The sequence below is a fragment of the Palaemon carinicauda genome, unplaced genomic scaffold (genome assembly GCF_036898095.1).
Source record: "Palaemon carinicauda isolate YSFRI2023 unplaced genomic scaffold, ASM3689809v2 scaffold331, whole genome shotgun sequence".
Taxonomy (NCBI): Eukaryota; Metazoa; Arthropoda; class Malacostraca; order Decapoda; family Palaemonidae; genus Palaemon; species Palaemon carinicauda.
Window position 1 is genome coordinate 53754 of NW_027170988.1, and position 22654 is coordinate 76407.

Consider the following 22654-nt stretch of genomic DNA (forward strand, 5'->3'; position numbering starts at 1 on the left):
GAACTAAAGAGTTTGAGCTGAACTCTAACCCCAGTCTGGCGATCCACCAGGCAGGGACGTTACCAAATAGGCCACCTGGGCTAAGGTTTCAACCCCTAACTTGTTTATGAATTTAAATGTACCATATGTTGGGCAATTATATTTGCTAACTATAATGAGAAGCAAATCAATGAATGAATACAGAAGATGTCATGTACTTACCATTCACATGATGCCAGGCTGATTAGTAACCCCAGTGGCCGTTCTGTTGGAAGAGAAGAGAAAACATTATTCCAATGTGTCAATATAAAATCCTATTCACTTTTGATGATCATTGCATTCAAAATAGTCACATCACAATTATTATTATGATTATTTAAAATACCTCATCCATATGGAAGCCAGATATGGCATGGAAGAAAACTACTAGAACAATGTGCAGAAAAAAAAGGCACTACTACATAATATACAGTGTGTAATCTCCCCTATATAATAATGAGCCAGGTGTCTGGTTAAATATATAATAAATATTATATACACATATATATATATATATATATATATATATATTTATATTTATATATATACATATATATATATATATATACATATATATATATATATATATATATATGTGTGTGTGTAAGTATATGTGCATTTTAATTCCTGCTTACCTCTCCGCATCCCTAGGGTAGGGAGAGAGGTAGTAGTCATACCCATCAGCACACATTGAGGTCCTTCAACTTGACATAGTTAAGGAATGTTTCAATTTATGTAATCAACCTGGTTGTATTTAGATAGGTTCTTACGATTTACTTGGTAAATGAGAATTTGTAACCAATATACTGTACTGTTTATGAGCTAAGGCTGAGGTAAAGTCCAACTCATGTATGGAGAAGGTATCATGTGCAGCAAATCAGGCCAATGTGTGATATCACAAAGTCAAAGTAAAGAGTATAGAATTTATTATAAAGTTTGTCACTAAACAAATATTTATTTCAAGAATATCAATACTGCATGCTGTATTGTACATACATGTACTATATTCTTAATAATATTTAAAGTACCACTGTCACTTTTATTTCAATTATTCATATCAATTTTGTATCAACTACAGTACTCCTGTATATATTTTATAAGGGAATGAACAACTACATATTGCACTTCCAAATTAAACCCAACTTTCTGTGTCCCCTTATGTTTCAGTGGCCCATTGCTATTGAGATTAATATCAAAACACATGACAGTAAACTTTTACCATCACAATATTTAATTTAAATGCATTACACATAAATAACTCATTATACATATAAGGAAATGTGTTAAAAAACACGAGAATCCTGGGAAAGCTCATGAATTTCAACCAACCCCTTTTTAGCACAACTATTCTGATTCAATAACAATCCTTTATCATTACAAAGATTGCATTCAGTGATGTTTGGTCCCCTTACACGATGAAATGCAGATTGGAAAGCAGTTTACAATTGTTTAGAAGGAAAAGGCTGGAGGAAAGCATTGAGCAAGGTTAACATCACACACTACCAGAGAGCTAACTCCTTCATAAAAGTTGAGAATTAGACATTACTAATCCCTTTAGCTATGAAGATTACCAGTACTAAATCATCATCATCTTGGTAAGAGACCCAGAAGTTTGAATAAACACATTCTACTTGATTGCCTGTATTAAATGCACTCAAACTCAGTATAGGAAGCAGTGCTGTTTTAATGAATTATCTATGATTACAGTAATTTACTTCTGAAAACTCTAAATGACAATCTTCTCAAAATGTATATGACCAAGATGAATCAGTGTTTAAACTCTAAGAGAGTATTCCCTACTTCCATCATTCTCCAATGACATACACAACCCATCCTGTATTATTATTATTATTATTATTATTACTTGCTAAGCTATAACCCTAGGTGGAAAAGCAGGATGCTATAAGCCCAGGGGCCCAAACAGGGAAAATAGCCCATTCAAGAAAGAAAATAAGGAATTAAATAAACTAATAAGAGAGGTAATGAACAATTAAAATATTTAAAGAACAGTAAAACCATTAAAAAAAAATCTTTCATATATAAACTATAAAATAATTAACAACAAGAGGAAGAGAAATAAGATAGAATATTGTGTCTGAGTGTACCCTCAAGCAAGAGAACTCTATCCCAGGGCAGTGAAGTCCAAGGTACAGAGGCTATGGCACTACCCAAGACTAGACGACAATGGTTTGATTTTGGAGTGTCCTTCTCCTGGAAGAGCTGCTTACCATGTATATGTTATGTTGATTGGAACTTCAAGAAAACAAGTCTTGACAAAAAGCCTAGAGATTGAAGACAAAGGTAAGGTTGACTATTAATAACTAAAGTAACCAGTAAGATTGCAAAAGTTCACCAATTATCTAATACACTTCCATTAAAGGAGGATTTTCTGACAGTCCATATTGCGTACAAGTATAGTGCCTACTTTTACAAAGCTCATATTGCTTGCACTGTGCCCTCTTCAGCTAATTCTAAGTCAAAATCCTACTTCCATCGTTGAACTCTGAATATTAACATTAGCAAACACTGTATTACAAAACAGTTCTAATCCTACAGTATCAGATTATAAAGTAAACCAAGTGATTAGGATGTCTGTAGAAATATTTCACTTAATACCACAAGCAGTTTGGCAAATATAAAGGCCTTCAATATCTGGCAGGGTGTGCTAAGAATCTCAATAAAAATCCACAAGAAGGAAGAGAGACGAGAATTCCCTGTGTGTCTAACCTTGTAATGAAACACCCAGTAACTCTGCACTTTGCTATAATAAACACATCCTAGCAAAGTTACTAACTGTACATTAGATACAGAAGTCATAACCACCTTTTTTTCACCGGGATATGTACTGATACTTTATAGTGAAACAAGCTGCTTACAACAGCATACAAAGTTTACGACTGTATAAGAAAGTTATACTGCTGTACTTGACCTAATCATCCCAAAATATCAGAAAATATTTCAATATAAACAAATTACATACATTTATATACATAAATAAACCAAAAAAAATGTGTATACTATAACCTTAAGACCCAGAAAAATGTAAAGAAAATAACAGAATGAAATGCAAAGCTCTTCAATATTACTCCAAAGGTTATTTTTCATGTGTTCTTCCAACTATTGAAGATACATAGAAGATAGAAAAATTTATAACAAACTTCTGTACACTATAATCAAGGACCAATTTTCCAGTGCTATTTCCACTACCATAACAAAAGAATGAAGCTTTTAAGCCAGGAGAAAATGACAAGATTGTATCATGTATATGCACAAAGACTGATTTCATCCAATGGTCGTGGAACTCAAGTGACCCTGGACTCCCATCTGTCTTTTAACATGTACAAGAATCTTTATATAGATCACAAGGTAGGAAAGAGTGGAGAAAATTTCTTACAAGACTAAGCTGTAAAGGAGAACCCAGTATTATTATTGTTATTACTTGCTAAGCTACAACCCTAGTTGGAAAAGCAGGATGCTATAAGCCCAGGGGCTCCAACAGGGAAAATAGCCCAGTGATGCAAGGAAAAAGTGAGAAATAAAATATCTAAAAAAGAGTAACATCATTAAAATAAATATCTCCTATATAAACTATATAAACTTTAACAAAACCAGAGGAAGAGAAATTAGATAGAATAGTATACCCGAGTGCACCCTCAAGCAATTGAACTCTAACCCAAGACAGTGGAAGACCATGGTACAAAGGCTATGGAACTACCCAAGACTAGAGAACAAGGGTTTGATTTTGGAGTGTCCTTCTCCTAGAAGAGCTGCTTACCATAGCTAAAGAGTCTCTTCTACCCGTACCAAGAGGAAAGTGGCCACTATGCACTTTACTTTGATAAGCACACCTTGGCAAAGTTACCAATTCTACTGTATCATAATACATAGACATAACAAATACAGTATCCTGTATATGATGAATCTTAAGGAGAAAAACAGATGCCTTTAATACAGCAAACTAAGTTTACAAATTCATGTCACATGAACTAATCTCCTAATTATCTGAATAAAGGCAGAAAGCAACTGTATAAATATACAGTACGTATGAAAAGCAAGAAAGAGAACACCCCACAAAATGTTACAAAACACTAGAAATTTATATGAAAAACAAAGTAGAATTGATCTAATACGCTCTTCCAACTGCTACAGATCCTTGAATCAATCTACTATACAGTATATCCTAATCGTTCTTCTTATTTATTAAATTTCCTTTTCCTGAACATCAGAATGAACTATGGGGATCAGTAGAAAAGGGACCAGAATGGATTCCATAACCACAATGAATATACTGTACCTGTCCCAAAGTAGTAGGGCAAACTCTACAACCATGGAATCAACTCTGTCTGTAAATGTACAGCTGTGTATCTGGACTTATACATTAATATTATTATTATTATTATCATTATTATTATTATTATTACTTGCGAGGCTACAACCCTAGTTGGAACAGCAGAATGCTATAAGCCCAGGGGCCCCAACAGGGAAAATAGCCCAGTGAGGAAAGGATACAAGGAAAAATAAACTATTTTAAGAAATGTAACAACATTAAAACAAATAATTCCTATATAAACTATAATAAAACAAGAGGAAGATAAATCAGATAGAATAGTGTGCCTGAGTGTACCCTCAAGCAACAGAACTCTAACTCAAGACAGTGGAAGACCATGGCACAGAGGCTATGACACTACCCAAGATTAGTGTGTCCCACTCCTAGAAGAGCTGCTTACCATAGCTAAAGTCTCTCTTGTACCCTTACCAAGAGGAAAGTAGTCACTGAACAAATACAGTGCAGTAGTTAACGCCTTGAGCGAAGAAGAATTTTTTAGTAATCTCAGTGTTGTCAGGTGTATGAGGACAGAGGAGAATCTATAAAGAAAAGGCTAGACTCTACTACCTATGAACACTTGCAATAAGCATTCAACCTAATATAGACAATTTCAATAGAAAACAGCAGCCTAAGCAAGGTTGTGAGACCAGAATGGCTGTGACCTAGTAATCAGAATGGCTGTGACTTGGTAATCAGTATGACCTGATGTTGTTTTCATAATTTGGGTGGGTATAAAACTAGAATATTTGTTAAACAACATAAATACCATACAAGCCTCCTGGCTAGTACAGTGGTACTGTATTTGCCGAGCATTTGCATGGCGGTAGATTGATTCCAGCACAGGACCATGAGTTTAAGCTGTTTACGGAGGAGGCACTGCTGTGGTCGGGCACAGCTTACGTTCTGGTGAGCATCTAGGCTAATCTGATAATACTGGAACTGTATCCATACACCCTTAACCTTTATCAGATGCCAGCACATACACTTAATTTAGCACAAATGTCCAGTGAAGGAAAAGAACCCTATTGATGGCACACTGAAATTCAGTCTCACTTAATTTACTGTCTCATCTTTGTACATTAGGGAAACTGATTTGAAGTGAGATTAAGGTAGAGTCAACAATGCTACATTGATGTATTTCAACCTCAAATTAAACATCATTAACAATTCTTCCTCACCCAAGGGGTTAACTACTGCATTGTAATCATTCAGTGGCCACTTTCCCCCTGGTAAGGGTAGAAGAGACTCTTTAGCTATGGTAAGCAGCTCTTCTAGGAAAAGGAAACTCCAAAATCAAACCATTGTTCTCTACTCTTGGGTGCCATAGCCTCTGTACCATGGTCTTCCACTGTCTTGGGTTAGAGTTCTCTTGCTTGAGAGTACACTCAGGCACACTATTCTAGGTTATTTCTCTTCCTCTTGTTTTGTTAAAGTTTTTTATAGTTTATATAGGAAATATCTATTCCAATGTTGTTACTGTTCTCAAAATACTTAATTTCTCCTTGTTTCCTTTCCTCACTGGGCTATTTCCCCTGTTGGAACCTCTAGGCTTATAGCACTCTGCTTTTCCAAATAGGGTTGTAGCTTAGCAATGAATAATAATAATGTATTTCACCCTCAAATCAAACATCATTAACACTTGTATAACAGATATCACGTTCATGTGGAATGACATGAAATACTATTAAATTGTAATTCATCCCTTTAGACAATACTCAAAATACTTATTTCAATAAAAGCCAAATCAATCAAAGTTATACCTATTGTAATGACATTACTAATTATATAATCAAAACTGCAAAGTATTGATAACCAGATGTACAGAGAGTAGGAGAAACACCTAGGTTGCAATTTGAAACAGCAAGAATGCAATCAATCTTGGGAAATAAATTCATACTAAATCATCCATGGTATCAATTAAATTAACTCTCAGAATATCATTGAAAATTTTGAGAAAAGGAGAAAAAGGTAAAGGATTTTTAAAGTGATTGGTACTGTGAAAGGAATGCTGATGATTTAGATACTGTACAGTACTTTATATATATATATATATATATATATATATATATATATATATATATATATATATATATATATATATATATATATATATATATCTAAAACATTGTATTTGGTATGAAAGCTTATTAAAATTATAAAATTGTGAAGTTTATTTTTACTATCTATAATAATTATTATTATTATTACTAGCTAAGCTATATCTCTAGTTTGAAAAGCAGGATGCTATAAGCCCAAGGACTCCAAGAGGGAAAATAGCCCAGTAAGGAAAGTAAATAAAATATGGAAATAACTAAAATACATGATTTATGAGAAATAATATTTGACTGAAGGTGATGGCAAATTACTAAGTGGGAAGAAAACGTATCTAAAAAAAAAAATGTGATATGAAAACACAATTAATGTAAAGTTTCGAAATGGAAATGAGTTTTAGAGGAATCATAAAAATTTGAGAAACAAGATTAATATATATATATATATATATATATATATATATATATATATATATATATATATATATATATATATATATATATATATATATATATATATATATATATATATATATATATATATATATATATATATAGGGGTGTAGCTTGGCTAATAATAATAATAATAATAATAATAATAATAATAATAATACCAATACATTTAATGGTAATTAAAGCTTAAACCAATACTATTATTTTGAAAGTAATAATTATTTCATCATATTACCTTGTTGATAAAACAGGTTAATGTATTTTTATGGAATGTTTATCAAAACTAATTCAATATAATAAAAAAAATATTTGATTGTGAAGCAGGAATTTTTTTAAGTACTATTTTCCTATACTGTTGTAAAGAATATGCCACATCACTTCGCCTCGAAACTTTGAGTCATTATTTTAAATAAAATCGGCATTAATTTTCATATTTCTCCTTCCTAAAATAGGTTTTTCTATGGCAGGAATCCATATATATAAGCCTAATTCAGAATATTGAAGGCATAAAGCCGGTATAATAGAAGCCAAATTGCATTGAGTTGGCGATCGGAAATGTCCTGTCTGTCTGTCTGTCTGTCTGTATGTCCGATATCGAACCAGCTTTGGACGAAAAGTCCGCTAATTTTACTCATTTATCAATTTAATTTTTATTATACCGGCATATTCTTTAGAGAATGAGCATACACAATATTTATATACATTAATCCTATGAATAAGGTATATAAAAAAGCTTGCATATAAGAATTATGGCCGATTTTAAATACTGAATCGAATTCTCGGTATCTGGAAACCACTATATCATACGATTCACGAAGTGTACATCTCTAAGAATAGGAAATAAACACTACACAAACTCGTTATAATAATTAATATAACCATTAATACTAATTTCATTATAATATCACCCTTAATTAGCTCAGTAAGCCTAATATTACGACAAAACCGAAACAAAACTATGACGTCATCACCTCCATCTGACAGGAGGAAGCTTTAGGCCGATGGCCCTTTTTAATGTTTTAAAATGTCGTTTTATTCTTCAGATCTGATCAATTTTCTTCATTACAACGAAATATATGTGTGTGTGTGTGTGTGTGTGTGTGTGTGTGTGTGTGTAAAGATCACTAGAGTAACCCAGATTCTATAACATCAACTTTCAATCTAATCTATGAAAAGTATAGATATTTTTCTTCATTTACCCTGTCTGATATCAATTATAATTAAATTATACTAAATGCTATTAGAGCATATTGGCTTTTTAGCAAATACTACGCCGTTATATACAATATTTTCAGATGGTTGATATAGGTAGGCCTATGTGTGCAAACATACATACATACACACATACAAACACACACTATTTATATGTATATAATATATATACATTTATACATACATATATATATATATATATATATATATATATATATATATATATATAGTGTGTGTGTATGTATGTGTACATATAAATGCATAAAAACATTCATATATATGCATACTGTATATACACATTCAAGTATGTGTATGTATTCATACAGACACAAGCATAACTATATGCACAATACAATATATATCTGTGTATGTATTCCCAACTGCAATGGCTAGTAACAGTGGGTGGCTCCTTTTAAAGAAAACAAACTAATCACGATCCTATTCACACAAATACTAAATTATTATTATTATTATAATTTCTAGCTAAGCTACAACCCTAGTTGGAAAAGCAGGATGCTATAAGCCCAAGGGCTCCTACAAGGAAAAACAGCCCAGTGAGGAAAGGAAATAAACAACAAGAGTAGTAATGAACAATTAAAACAACATATTTTAAGAACGGTAATACCATTAAAATGTCAGCCTGTTCAATATAAAAACATTCACTGCAAGTTTGAACTTCAAAAGTTCAACTGATGATGATGATTATTATTATTATTATTACTTGCTAAGGTACAACCCTAGTTAGAAAAACAGGATGCTAAAAGCCCAAGGGCTCCAACAGGGAAAATAGCCCAGTGAGTTAAGGAACAAGGAAAAATAAAATATTCTAAGAACAGTAACAACATCAAAATAAATATTTCCTATATATACTACAAGAACTTCAACAAAACAAGAGAAATTAGATGGAATAGTGAGCCTGAGTGTACCCTCAAGCAAGAGAACTCTAACCCAAGACAGTGGAAGACCATGGTACAGAGGCTATGGCACTACCCAAGACGGTGGAAGACCATGTTACAGAGGCTATGGCAATACCCAAGACTAAAGAACAATGGTTTCATTTTGGAGTGTCCTTCTCCTACAAGAGATGCTTACCATAGCTAAAGAAGAATAATTTGGTAATCTCAATGTTGTCAGGTGAGAGGAGAATGTAGAAAGAATATGCCAGACTATTAAGTGTATGTGTAGGCAAAAGAAAAATGAGCCGTAACCAGAGAGATGGCTCCAATGTAGTATTTTCTGGCAGGTTAAAGGACCCAGTAACTCTCTAGTGGTAGTATTTCAGACTAAAATGCAATAGAAGCGAATGAACTCTGCAATTTTTGGTATTTTGGCAAAAGAAATAGCTGCTATATGCAGATTTGCATCTATCCAATACCATAGAAGCCAGAATCTGTCTAAATGTCAAAATCTGGTTAAATGTCAAAATCTGGTTAAATGTCAAACTCTGGTTAAATGCCAAAATCTGGCTAAATGTCACTATCTAGTTAAATGTCAAAATCTGGTTAAATGTCAAAATCTGGCTAAATGTCAAAATCTGGTAAAACATCAAAATATGGTTAAAAGTCAAAATCTGGCTAAATGTCAAAATCCCATTTAGGGAATATGAATGCCTTTTCTCAAGAGGTCCTTTATAGTTATGGGATGCTCCTGGACCAAGAGAAGAAGCTGACATAAGGCCAGCTTATCTTACCCGCATACAACCTTAGTTCATGGACCTAAGTCCTAACCTAACCTGACTACTGTACACTAAACAGGCAGAACAATTTATCAAAATGAAAATCAAGTCTTGAAAATTGCATCTTACTAAAGCTACTAAACAACATCTCTTCCAGCAATAACCTATCATAGAACTATTATTATTTTCATTATTATTATTATCATTACTATTATTATCTTTATTATTATTATTATCATTGCGATTATTATAGCTAGGCTACAACCCTAGTTGGAAAAGTAAGATGCTATACGCCCAAGGGCTCCAAAGGGGAAAAATAGCCCAATGAGAAAAGGAAATAAAAACCTACATGAGAAGTACTTAACAATTAAAATAACATATTTTAAGAGTAGTAGAAACATTAAAAGAGATTTTTCATAAATAAACTATAAAAAGACTAAATGAAAACATTTGTTGCAAGTATAACCCTTTAAGTTCCAAAGGAACTTTTAATATCATCTTAGAAGACAAAAATAGTTCTCTGGGTGAAAAAATTGCATAAAAGCAAACAACTGAACAGCTAGCACATCATGAAAGTAAAAGAAAAAGTGTCTGGTTTCAGTTCCAGTATCATCCGAAGAGATGCACACCAGAACATTAGTCAGACAAGCCCAAACACTGTAGTATCCTCCCCAGAACACAGCTTATGATAGCATATGGATCTCACAGTGTTGGTGTGGTGTTTGTGACATGATGCAGTGCCAGTGCAGTGTGGTGTTAGTGTTTTGATTTTAGTGGGTAGTATTTTTCTTATGTCCCTTTCCAAACATTCTGGAGATCCCTCCACTTCCACCAAGCTCTGGACTCCAATGTGTGGTCATTCTCTCTCATCACTGAACACACATTACCCATTGCGTCTCAGTATGCGTCTCAATGGTCAGTTGTCTGTGCCCACCCCCTCCGAGAGCCCTCCTGTGGCTGCTAATCTCTGCTACAGTTGATTTTAAGATTACAAATATACAAATTCTCTCTCATCTTTTCTTCTCTTCTTTTAAAATGGGAATGATGCAGCTTAAAATGAACCATAATGGCTTCTACCACACATCAAGACAATTCTAGGGATATGCAACACAACAAGGACACTGATGGCTGCCAGTTGGCTTCACACTCAGTCTCACCAATACACTGGAACCCTACCAGATTTTGCAATGGTGTTACCCACACATTTGTTCTCACCACATCTGAATATACTGCCTTTCAAAGCTTCAGGTGGGGATTTAAAGCTCAAATATATGGAGGAATCTCAACAGTCTGAGTTGGCTGCATGTCGGTGAGAGGAGGATCAACGTTGAAGAGAAGACAACTGCCAAGAAGAAAACTTAAGAAGAAATTAGGAATAACAGCATTTCCCCATGTTGCAGCTACTCATGGTCAGCCCTTCCCACCAGCAAGCAACACTAGTGGACTAACAAAATCTTCCCACACAATCCTCACAGCCATTGCCCAACCAGCCACCACCCTCACAGAAGCCCATTGTCAGACACCACCGCCCTTATGTCCCAACGCCACATATCAGATTTACGGAATAGCGTAGACACTATGATAACTACAGCATGATGGTGGACTTGATAATTATTACAGGAAGCAATTAATACAACTTTGCATGTGCCTCAGCCTGGAGACTCAAAGAATACTCAAATACATATTCAACATACCACCAGATACGTATCAGAGCGTGGAAGACCTCAATGTTCTCCAGGAACACAAAGAATTTGCAGAATGAAGCTTTACGACATAGAAACCTGCTTTCCCGCAAAACAGAAGGAAAAGGAAAGTTTCAGCTATTTCTGCATCTGACTGAAGAACGTAACAAAGGATATGGACATCTGTCCTGGACATTCTGCTGATTGCAAAGAGTCTCAAGGTAAAATGATCCTAATCATGGGAGTCAGGGACAAAGAGCTAATTGGCCTGAACGCTTCAGCTTCATTGATCACCACAGTGAACGAATGTCGCTCTTATGAGGTGACATTGACAGCCACCACAGCCTTACGTGCCCCTCCTAAACTGAGTACCATCTCTACCTACAAAGAAAACCAAAGGTCATGGTAGCAGAGGTGCTACTTCACAACCCACCCCTTACAGGCACACTTATTGCCCCTCCTGCACAAAGAAGCATGGCTCTGCAGAAAAGTGTCCAGCCGCCAACAGTGTATGAAGAAACTACCTGTAAGGAACACTGGTAAGGACTCTTAAGTGCCCTGCCAACAAGGTCACAAACAGACACTACGTCTAAGTGAATCACTATAACAGATGTTGCCGACAACAGATGAGCGCCAAAAAGTGCCACATCCCCTTCTAGCAAGCCCTCCAATTGTCACAAGGTAGATACCCTTTCCACAACTACTTGCCCCTCAGCATCACCCAGACATCCAAGATTATAATGCTTCCAGACACATGAGCCAATATACAAGTGATGGGCCCCCAGCAATTGGAATGAACTACAGCTTCTTGCCATCTCGATGATACCTACGGCAGATGAATAAAAATAACAACGGCTTCAGGTACCATTAAGGCCACCCTGTCCTTCTCCTTCCTGTCTCACCAAATTATAGTCCACAAAGGTATTCTGATACCACTCATGTCATATGAAAACTGCAAGGAGTTGGCCATCATCCCGCAAGGCTTTCCACGAACCATCATATACAGTGAACCCTCGCTACTTCGCGGTTCGACCATCGCGGATTCACCACTTCGCGGATTTTTTCCATAACCCATATATATACAGTAATATATATATATATATATATATATATATATATATATATATATATATATATATATATATATATATATATATATATATATCTAAGTAGGAAGATGTGATGTACAGTAGTTCTAAGGGAAAAGTATGGGAAATATGTCTGGGTAATAAGCAAAGCTCTACCTCCAGTTTGTTTATACATTATGATCAGAGATAAATGTAAACAAAACATTGGTTGCCATTTTTTATCGTGCTTTTTAGCATGTTTAGGAAATGCATGATATAAAATCACCTTTAATATTTGTGCCTGTTTTAGTTTAGGGTACTGTAGTACATGCATTAAGTGTTCTGTACATTAAAGGGTAGTTTGTTAACAGTACTACGTACAAGGGAAGGTTTTAAAAGTCTGAATATACATGTTGAATAAATAGGTAAATATGGTGTCACTACTTCGCGGATTTTCACCTATCGCGGCCGCGACTGGAACCTATCTACCGCGATAAACGAGGGTTCACTGTAGGTCGTCCTTGTTAAGCGATGTAAGGAGCTACCCTTCCATGCCAACATGACCCCTGCCAAGGCCCGAAAATATTTCCTCCAAATTTTCAAATTCATATCTAAGGAGGACCTTAAAGCAGCTTCAATAAGGCTGATAGCAGGCGCTCCCATGAAAATTCTCCTCGAAGAAGATGCAGCCCTATTTGCCATAAATGCTTCACAGCAAATCACCCACACTTTCTGAAAACCTGTCAAGAATGAACTAGACTCCATGGGCCATCAACCACTCATTAAGATTGAGGAAGCAAACCATTGGAATGGTGCCTCTCTCCAGTCATCATGAAAACCAAAGAAGTTAGCATCACAGTGGATCTCACCACGCTGAACGCATAAGCCTCCCGACCAGCTTGCACTTCACATGCGCCCATAGCTGTTGTTCACCCTGCTGACTATGCCAAATTCTTCACCACCAAGGACGCTCTACATGGCTACCGGCAGATGGAGCTAGCAGAGAGTGACCGACACCTGACGACTTCTATTACACCATACGGATCTTTCCAGAATTGCACTGCCACCAGCGATGCTTATTGTTACCGCAGTAACCCAACTCTCCAAGGCATGAAGAAGTACAGTATGTCAAGCTTGTAACTGACATTCTCATTTTGAATATGGCCTACCAACATACTACCACATGATCCATGAACTACACAGTCACTGCCAAAAAGAATGGCATCACTTTCAACAGAGACAAGTTCACAGTGGCATAAGCCACAAGTGAGTTTTTGCGGCTTCACCCTTCCTGAAGAAAGAATAACTGCAAATCCAGGATGAGATACGGCTCTGCAAGACTTCCACCCAGCGTCCAACCTGACGGTTGAACCTTCCTTCATGTGGTTAGTAAACCAAATGGCAGAGATATCCCCAGATATTGCCATGACAACACAGCTCCTTCGCCCAAGCCTTCACAACCAGGACTTCAACCCTGTGAAGCATGAACTCTCAAGCCCACTTGTTCAGATCTCTTTTAACCCAACCCTGCCAATGATTTTGCAGACCGATGCATCTCATCTCTACGTGATAGGTTATGTCCTCTTACTGGTTCATGATAACAGATGCCTCTGAGAAGTCTGGATTGGATCCTGCTTTTTCACAGATGACAAGACGAGGTATCCATCAATAGAGCTAGAGACACTTGGGTCCTCACAAAATGCCCCTGTATCTCCTAAGACTGCCAACCTTCACACTGCAAACTGATCATTTTCCACTAGTGTCCACAATCAACAGTTACACCATCAACATTGTTGAAAATCCGCAGCTTCAGAGAGTGAAGGAGCACATAACACAGTAGTTATTCACAGTACTACTTTGTAGCACGTCGGAAAATATGGATTCGAGATGCAGTCTCCCTAGCACCAGTCAGTTACCCCACATCCGAAGATACGATTTGCTGTACTGAGGTAACATCACGCGTCAGGTTTGTCATCAACATTGCACTGCACAGTAATAGCTTCTTAAGAAGTGGATACCCCAACTATCAATGCTGACCAGACCCTGCAAGATATGTTGACAGCAGCACAGGCCGATCCTCACTATGTTCACCTTCGAGATTGCATCATGTCTGGGTTCCCCACAAATCGGTACAAACTGTATGCTTTTTTATTACCGTATTGGAAGTTGTGAGAAGCCCTCTCTACTGATGGCGACCTCATGCTCAATGGAGCGCAAACATACTAGTTCCTGCAGCTTTATGTTACCACACACTCGCCAAATTCCATGACAGACAACGAGGTGCAGAGTCTACCAAACACTAAGCATGACAAATTGTCTTCTGGAATATACACTGATATTGCCAACATGGTCATTGCCTGCAATCCATGCCAAGTCCTACATTTCAGACAACAACAGGAGCTTCTTCACAATGACTATCACCCATCAAAGCCATTTGGACTTCTTCCAGGTAGCCGGAAAATCCCTCGTTGTCGCTGGCCACCTCCCTGGCTGGTCCAAAGTAATTCTTTACAAAGATGACACGATTGCCTCCTGAACCATACTGCACTTCTGCCACTACTTCAGAGAGGTTGATGTTCCCCTGTGTCTAGTCACCAATGGAAGATGCCAGTTTACCAGCATACAGTTTGCTGACTTTATAGAGCGTTGGAGTGTACACCAAATACGTAACTATATCGCCACACTACCTGCAGTCAAATGGACACTTTGAGGGTGCCGTCAATGCTGCTTAACACTTAGATCCTTAAAATGGCCCCTCAAGGATACAACTGCAGGGCCTTTGAATGTGGCCTACTCGAGTTACGAAACATGCCTAACCATTCGGTTGTTCTCCTGCTCAGGTACTATACGATCTTCTTCTCTGTAATGTGTGTGTGCTCATCCTCAGTCGTCCATGGAAATTTGGGCAAGAAAAGGCACATGCCAGTGACTGCTGAGCTGCTACCAGAGAAGCTCAGGTGCAATGCAACTGTGATTCCCACACCTGTCCCCTACCCAGGTTGAATGTGGGCAAACACAGCTGCCTACAGGACCCAAAATCCCACAGATGAGACAAGATTAGGAACGTCACTGTTGGAGATTGATCACGTGAGTAAAAGATTCGATCTCAAGCAGTTGAGCGCTACGTCAGAAACGTCAATTCTTATATCTGGTGATGTCGCCATTATAATACATATCCGGCCAACAGTTGGTCGGACAAGCAGGGCACCTTAAAGAGGTGTCAAGTCCCTTAGGAAAGTTTACAGTAACTGGAACAAGTACTGGCTCAATACTGGCAATCCTCATTGAATTGGCTGCGTGGACCTCAATTGCATAAAGCACTTGCTGACAACAGTCTCCACGTATCGGGACATAATGCTCCCAAAGAGGCTCTTGGGGAGTACTGCCAACGCTCAGCCGATTTCGGGCACCGTCAACTATCACCCCATTTGCACTCAAGAACTGGTAACCAAGCACTACGTGCTCAGCCATAGTCTCTGAAGGCACTACATGGAGCACACTCGGGGCAAATGTCATTCCAGGCAGTATAGGGGTCAACAGTACAGTACCTAAGGTGTTAGGTCCTGTTTAACCCTAAACCCCAGTGACTGTCTGATTTTCCATCGGGAGCGTTGAATGCTCTCATTGACTCCGGAGCTGAGGTCAACCTCCTCTCATCGAGAGTTGTGCAGGATTACCAGCTGCAGATGGTACCCAACACCATTGGTCTGAAGAGTTTAGGACAAACAGGACCTAAGACCTTAGGTACTGTACTGTTGACCCCTATACTGCATGGAATGACATTCACCCCGAGTGTTCCATGTAGTGCCTTCAGGGACTACGTACTTGGTTACCAGTTCTTGAGTGCAAATGGGGTGATAGTTGACGGAGCCCAAAATCGGCTGAGCGTTGGCAGTACTCCCCAAGAGCCTCTTTGGGAGTATTATGTCCCGATACGTGGAGCCTGTTGTCAGCAAGTGCTTTACGCACTTGAGGTCCACGCAGCCAATTCAATGAGGATTGCCAGTATTGAGCCAGTACTTGTTCCAGTTACAGTAAACTTTCCTAAGGGACTTGACACCTCTCTTAGGTGCCCTGCTTGTCCAACCAATTGTTGGCCGGAAATGTATTATGATGGCGACATCATAAGCCCCGGTCTGTCAAGGAAAGTTACAGCAATCCCTGGCATCTTCGAACTGAAGGAGGGAAAAGCCTCGGTTTTAATCAAGGGTTCATTTGAAGAAACTGCCAAGATCAAGAAGGGCGATCTCTTGGGGAAGGTGTTCGCCATAGTAATGGTGGATGCTCCTCTATCCTGCCTGATAGCACAGGAGAGTGACCTGACTCCTGAACTGAGCGTATTGGAAGAGATAGACAATCTGTCTATCTCCGACGAACTGGACTCTTCTCAGAAGGACCACTGAACCCAGCATCTCTCCTTGGTCTTCACCCACTGTTCCAGTCCAGAAAAAGGACAATAGTATACGCTTATGTGTGAACTACCGTAGACTGAATAAGATGACTGTCTCTGATAAGTTCCCGATGCCTAACATGGCGGATTCCGTATTTGGACTTCAAGGAGTCAAATACTTTACAACCTTTGACCTGGTTCGTGGATACTACCAGTTACCTTTGGCAGAGGACAGTAAAGAATACACGGCTTTCTCTATCGCCTTTGGACACTGGCAGTTCAGACGCTTATCGTTTCGTCTGAAAAATGCACCTGCAGTGTTCCAGAGAGAAATGCAGAGTATTCTCTAAGAGTTCCCAAAAGCCAAGGTGGTTGTCTACATTGATGACATCTTGATACTTGGGTCGTCTTTCGAGGAACACCTGAAACTGGTAGAATGAGTTTTGGCTACTCTCCAGAAGCACGGACTTAAGATAAAACTCGGGAAGTGTTCTTGGGTTCAAGCCGAGGTCCAGTATCTTGGTCATCTGGTTGGACGTTCTGGTATGCGTAAGCTACCAGAATACATTCAGAAAGTGGAGGACTTCCCTAGACCGACCACTGTGCGTGAGCTACAGGGATTCCTGGGACTGGTAAACTTCCAACGGAAGTTTATCCCCATGTGCTCACAGATAGCCAAACCATTATCTGCGAAGACTGGAGGACGAAAATCCCACGGGACTAGGAAACTGAAGTGGACTGCTGAAATGGACGGTGCCTTTGTGCACTTGAAGGAACTAATCAAGGAGGACATTATGTTGTCATAATCTGACTACTCCGCTGATGCTAAGCCCTTGCAGTTGTTTGTTGATGCTTCGGGTGAGGGTGACTGAGCCTCAATGTGTGCATCTTCAGTGTCTGTCTGGAGTGCATTTTAACCCTCTGATTGAGCTCCACAATTACGTCCCTCCATCTGACGTGATTCTGGGCCATAAGCAGAGGTAAAATCTCGTGTGCCTGATGCTGAAGGCTTGGACACTGATGATCAGGAAACGCCGGAGGATTGTCCTGTAATCCGGTATGTGACAAAAAGGCACCTCGTCAGTCCAGTTGTACCCATGTGTCTCAACACTTGGCAGTAGGTATAGTAATGATTCAGGAGACCTTATTTTGTGCTCTTGTTGATACAGGAGCACAGGTTTGTCTTGTAAGCGAGTCTGTACTGAGCCAACTTGGCATAAAGTACAAGGTACTGTCAGGAGAACAGTTAGAGGGGTTGACTGGTTCCTGCATCAGCATTCTAGGCTATGTCCAGTTAGAGGTGAAGTGTCTACCGGGTGGAGGCTACCGCTGTTTAACTATGCAGTGGTAGCTGCCAAAGACATTAACTTTTGTTTTGTTTTTGGTAGAAATCTACTGGACGCAGCCTACCTGACACTGGATTCACCCCGAGAACAGTTGGTGTATGACCATACTGCTGCTCCTAAGTTGTCTCTCAAGGTACTCTCAGTCTCCTCCCTGCATACCGAGACCACTGTTATGAAGGTAACTGATCCTGAACCTGATCGGGGAGTGTTCTCCGGAAATGCTCTTCTGTCTTTTAGTCAGGTGTCCAAGATCCAAGGAGATCACTGACAGATTCAATCTGTCATTGAGATGATCTACTCTGGGGTTCCTGCATCTCGAGTTCCACGCTCCTAACTACCCTAAAGGAGATGTTTGTCGGACCTGGAAGTACACCAGGGTTTGCTAGTGAAGCGGAATCCAGATGGCTCAGTAGTCCCAGTAGTCACCTTCAATGTCCTGATTGACCTAGTTGCCGAGACACACCTCCAGAATGATCACTGGGGGATTGGAAAAATGATTGCAATGCTCCGTCGACTCATCTGGCACAGATCTTTGATTAATGTGATCAGAGATATGTGCCGGACGTGTTGGGAATGTCAGACTTGTAAGGTCTCAAGGGAGGTGGTTGCCCCGCTGACCTTGAAAATAGTGACCTCTTCTCCCTTTGAATTGGTTGCTATGGATCTTGTGAGTCTCCCAACAACCAGTACTGGTTTTACTGGGTGTCTGATGGTAGTTGAGCATTATTCCAAGTGGGAGACAACAGTACCCATAAGGAATAAGAGGAGCAGTACGATATGGCAGGCGCTTGAAGACCGAGTTTTTCCTGTTATTCCTCGTGTTCCAGTCCGGATATTGACTGATAACAGCCCTGAGTTTATTTCCCAGGAATTTACTGAGTTGTTGGAGCAGTACAATGTTGTACATGTGAAAACAACTCCGTATAAACCCTCTAGTAACAGTGCAGTGGATCAGGTGAATCGTACCATTGGTGAGTTACTGAGGGTGATTTCTGGGGAATCTCGGAAATGGGACCAGTACTTATCCCGAGCAGTTCTCAGCTGCAACCATTCCCACCACATTGAGATTGGCTGTACTCCAGCTGAGAACATACTGAAGGGTGTTCACGATGTTCATAGTACCCCATTGCTGTCCCTTTTCTCAGCTACTGTTTATTTTAATCTTTCTAATAAGTCATTTATCATAATTTTTTTCCTTTCACACTGTGTCCCATTGTCAGTATAAAAGAATTCTTTCCCTTTCACCTAATGTTCTGATATTTTTTTTCCCAAGTTTAAAACCATCTTACCTAAAGAATATAGAGCTATATCTATAAATGCTGCTAACTTCTCAGAAATGAATCAACGGTCATCTTACATGTTAATCCAGCTAGCCCAAGGAAAGGGAATTTAGAAAGGAAGTAAGATTCTAGCTGGGTCCCCTTGCCCAGTATAAATCAAGGGGTGGTGCCCAGTGCTCCGTTCTCTTGACCTGTTACCTAGATTTTTTGGTTATTCCACCGTAGTATATTTTTTGTGTAGTGAACGTTGGGTTGTGGTCGGCATTTGGACACTAGGCTGTTTGGGTGCTACCTCTGGCCACAGTCCGCAAACCACTGCACCTTTCAATGCTGTTAAACACTTAGATCCTCAAAATGGCCCCTTAAGGATACAACTGGAGGGCCTTTGAATGTGGCCTACTCGAGTTATGAAACATGCCTAACCATTCTGGTCGTTCTCCTGCTCAGGTACTATATGGTCATCTTCTCTGTGTAATGTGTGTCCGCTCATCCTCAGTCGTCCATGGAAAGTTGGCTAGGGAAAACACACATGACTGTGACTGCTGAGCTGCTGCCAGAGATGCCCAGGTGCAATGCTACTATGATGCCCCACCTGTCCCCTGTCCAAGCTGAATGTGGGCAAACACGGCTGCCGACAGGACCGAGCATCACACAGATGGACCACGATCAGAAAAGTCACTACTGAAGAGCAATCATGTGAGTAAGAGATTTGCTCTCAAGCAGCTGAGCGCTCCGTCAGAAACATCAATTCTTATATCCGGTGCCCAGTCCCAATTAAGTTCCCAAATATGATCCCTTGTGGTCCCTAGTCTTGACATGGTAAGTCGTCAATGTCCTCTAAAACTCCCTGCAGATCTCAAAGCTTAAACAAACCTAGATAGTGTACAAAGCTCACATGCCACTTATGCAACTTGCTTTGTACTTCCATACTTCATAAATTCACTGTATGTTATTTGCTTTGCACACTAATACATAATAGTTCACTATATGTACAGTAACTTACTTAGTATGTTCAAGATAACTCTTTGAATGCATCCTTTAACCCTTTTACCCCCAGGCTCTTTGGAAATTTCCAACCCTTAACCCCCAAGGGGTTATTTTTTCCCCAGCACATTTTGCAGTAAATATTTTTTAAATTGCTCTAACAGCCTTACTTTTTGTCATAGAGAGGTCATGTTGGTCTCATTCTCTTGCAAAATGCCTGAATGTTCTCAAAAAATTATCAAAAATATAGAATTTGTTTGCAAAGACGTACCGGTACGTCCATGGGGGTAAAGGGATGGCTTTTGTGAAACGTACCAGTACGTCCTTTGGGGGTAAAAGGGTTAATTCTATAAATGTTGTCCATTACAAACGCATGTGCACAAGTTGCACTGTCAGCACTCTGTGCATACACATCCTCGCACAAGCTGCTTGCCTTGCAGAGCACCATTGTTTATACCCTGTTGCTGTATGGAATATGAAAACTTTATGACTCAGAATCTTATTTCTCCATCCCTGCAATTATCTGTTTTCTTCTACAAGACATCTCATGTCACTAAGGACTATGGTGAAAACCTTGTGGACTCAAGGCCAGTAAACAACGTGGATATAAACTTTTTGCTGAATGATGGGAATAGTTCTAAGAGAAAGAAAAAGAGCAACGTGGATACGAGAGCAAAGTAAAGTATATTCTAACATGTAAGAAAAAGAAATGGACATGGGCTGGGCATATGATGAGAAAGATAGATAATAGATGAGCATTAAGAATAACAGAATAGACCCCTAGAGATTGCAAAAGAAGAAGGGGAATGATGAAAAGATGAATGATCGACAAACTAAGAAAGTTTGTGGGTGTGGACTGGCACAGAAAGACCACAAACAGACTTGAGTGGAAGGACATTTCTGAGGCTTTTGTTCTGTAGTGGACTATTAATGGCTAATAATAATGGGGATAGAATGATAAGAGTGTAGTCTAAATGACCTTATCCTAGTCAAAAACTATTACATTTATGGTACTTACATTTTTATAGCCATGATGCTCTCCCGAGGCCTTAAACACCTGAAAAGATCAAATCATTTTTCAGTACAGCACTACCATCTTTAGATACAAACCATTTCAACAATTACAAAATAATCAATATAAAGTTTTACCTCATATATCTGAACAAAAACTAACAAATCTCATAGTTAATAATGCATTTCACAAAGCAAAAGACCTAAAATCTTTACTAATATTGTTATTGTTATAATTATTATTATTACAATTATAACTAGAAAAGTTATAACCCTGGTTGGAAAAGCAAGGAGTTATAAGCCCAAGGGCTCCAACAGGTCAAAACAGTGCAATGAGGAAAGGAAATGATTAACTATATGAGAAGTAATGAATCATGAATATAAAATGTCTTAAGATCAGTAACAACACTGAAATGGATATGTCTTATATAAACTACGAGAAGTGACTTATGTCAGCCTGGTAAACATTTAAATTTCAAAGAAAGTTTGAACTTCTGAAGAATACATTAGCAAATTCAAATTAAACCATTATATATCGTTTACTGTACATATTAATAATCAATAAGGTATCTTCCACTATAATATTCTAATGGAAGCAACGACAATATTATAATGGAGTGTCAACATCTTATTCCAAATACTGTACTGATCATAAACATTTACTAACATTCTTATAAAACACAATCTAATGAAATTATTATAAAAGTTGCACAAGGAAAAGGAAGAAATTAGACAGAAGAAGAGAAGAATTGGAAGAGAATGTAAGCAATGACCTACAGTACTAGGTTAGGTTAGCTTAGGTTGCATCATGTCCTATTAGAGGACCTTTTTAAATTTTCTGTTTGTATATTAATAGACATCATTGCTACAGCATTGACAAATTCATTACAGCATATCTTCCCATTTTAAGTGTACATTGCAGTTTTTCTTAGGGTCACAATACTAACTTATACACAAAGGGCTTGAAAAAATGGTTTGCACCAATCAGAAATGCATAAAGCATAAGGTAGCTGAAAAAATAGTTCTTGTACAGTATTTGCTTTCATCAACCTGTACCACAATTTTGTACTTGATACAAACTGTATCTTAGCTGTAAATAAGCAAGTAAACTACATGATGAAGTGTAGATGGACAGGTAGACAATGTAAAGTTCACAGG

At 38.4% G+C, this 22654-nt stretch overlaps 1 protein-coding gene across 1 annotated transcript in view; it reads right to left on the reverse strand.

The window, feature by feature from the left end:
- Positions 1-204: 204 nt before the first annotated feature.
- LOC137636576 (uncharacterized) overlaps positions 205-22654 on the reverse strand; it is a 68802-nt gene continuing 46352 nt past the window's right edge. The window contains exons 3-4 of the mRNA XM_068368969.1: positions 21504-21542; positions 205-244 (exon numbers count right to left, since the gene is read on the reverse strand). Coding sequence (XP_068225070.1) covers positions 205-244; positions 21504-21542 — 79 coding nt within the window. The remainder of the gene's footprint in view (positions 245-21503; positions 21543-22654) is intronic.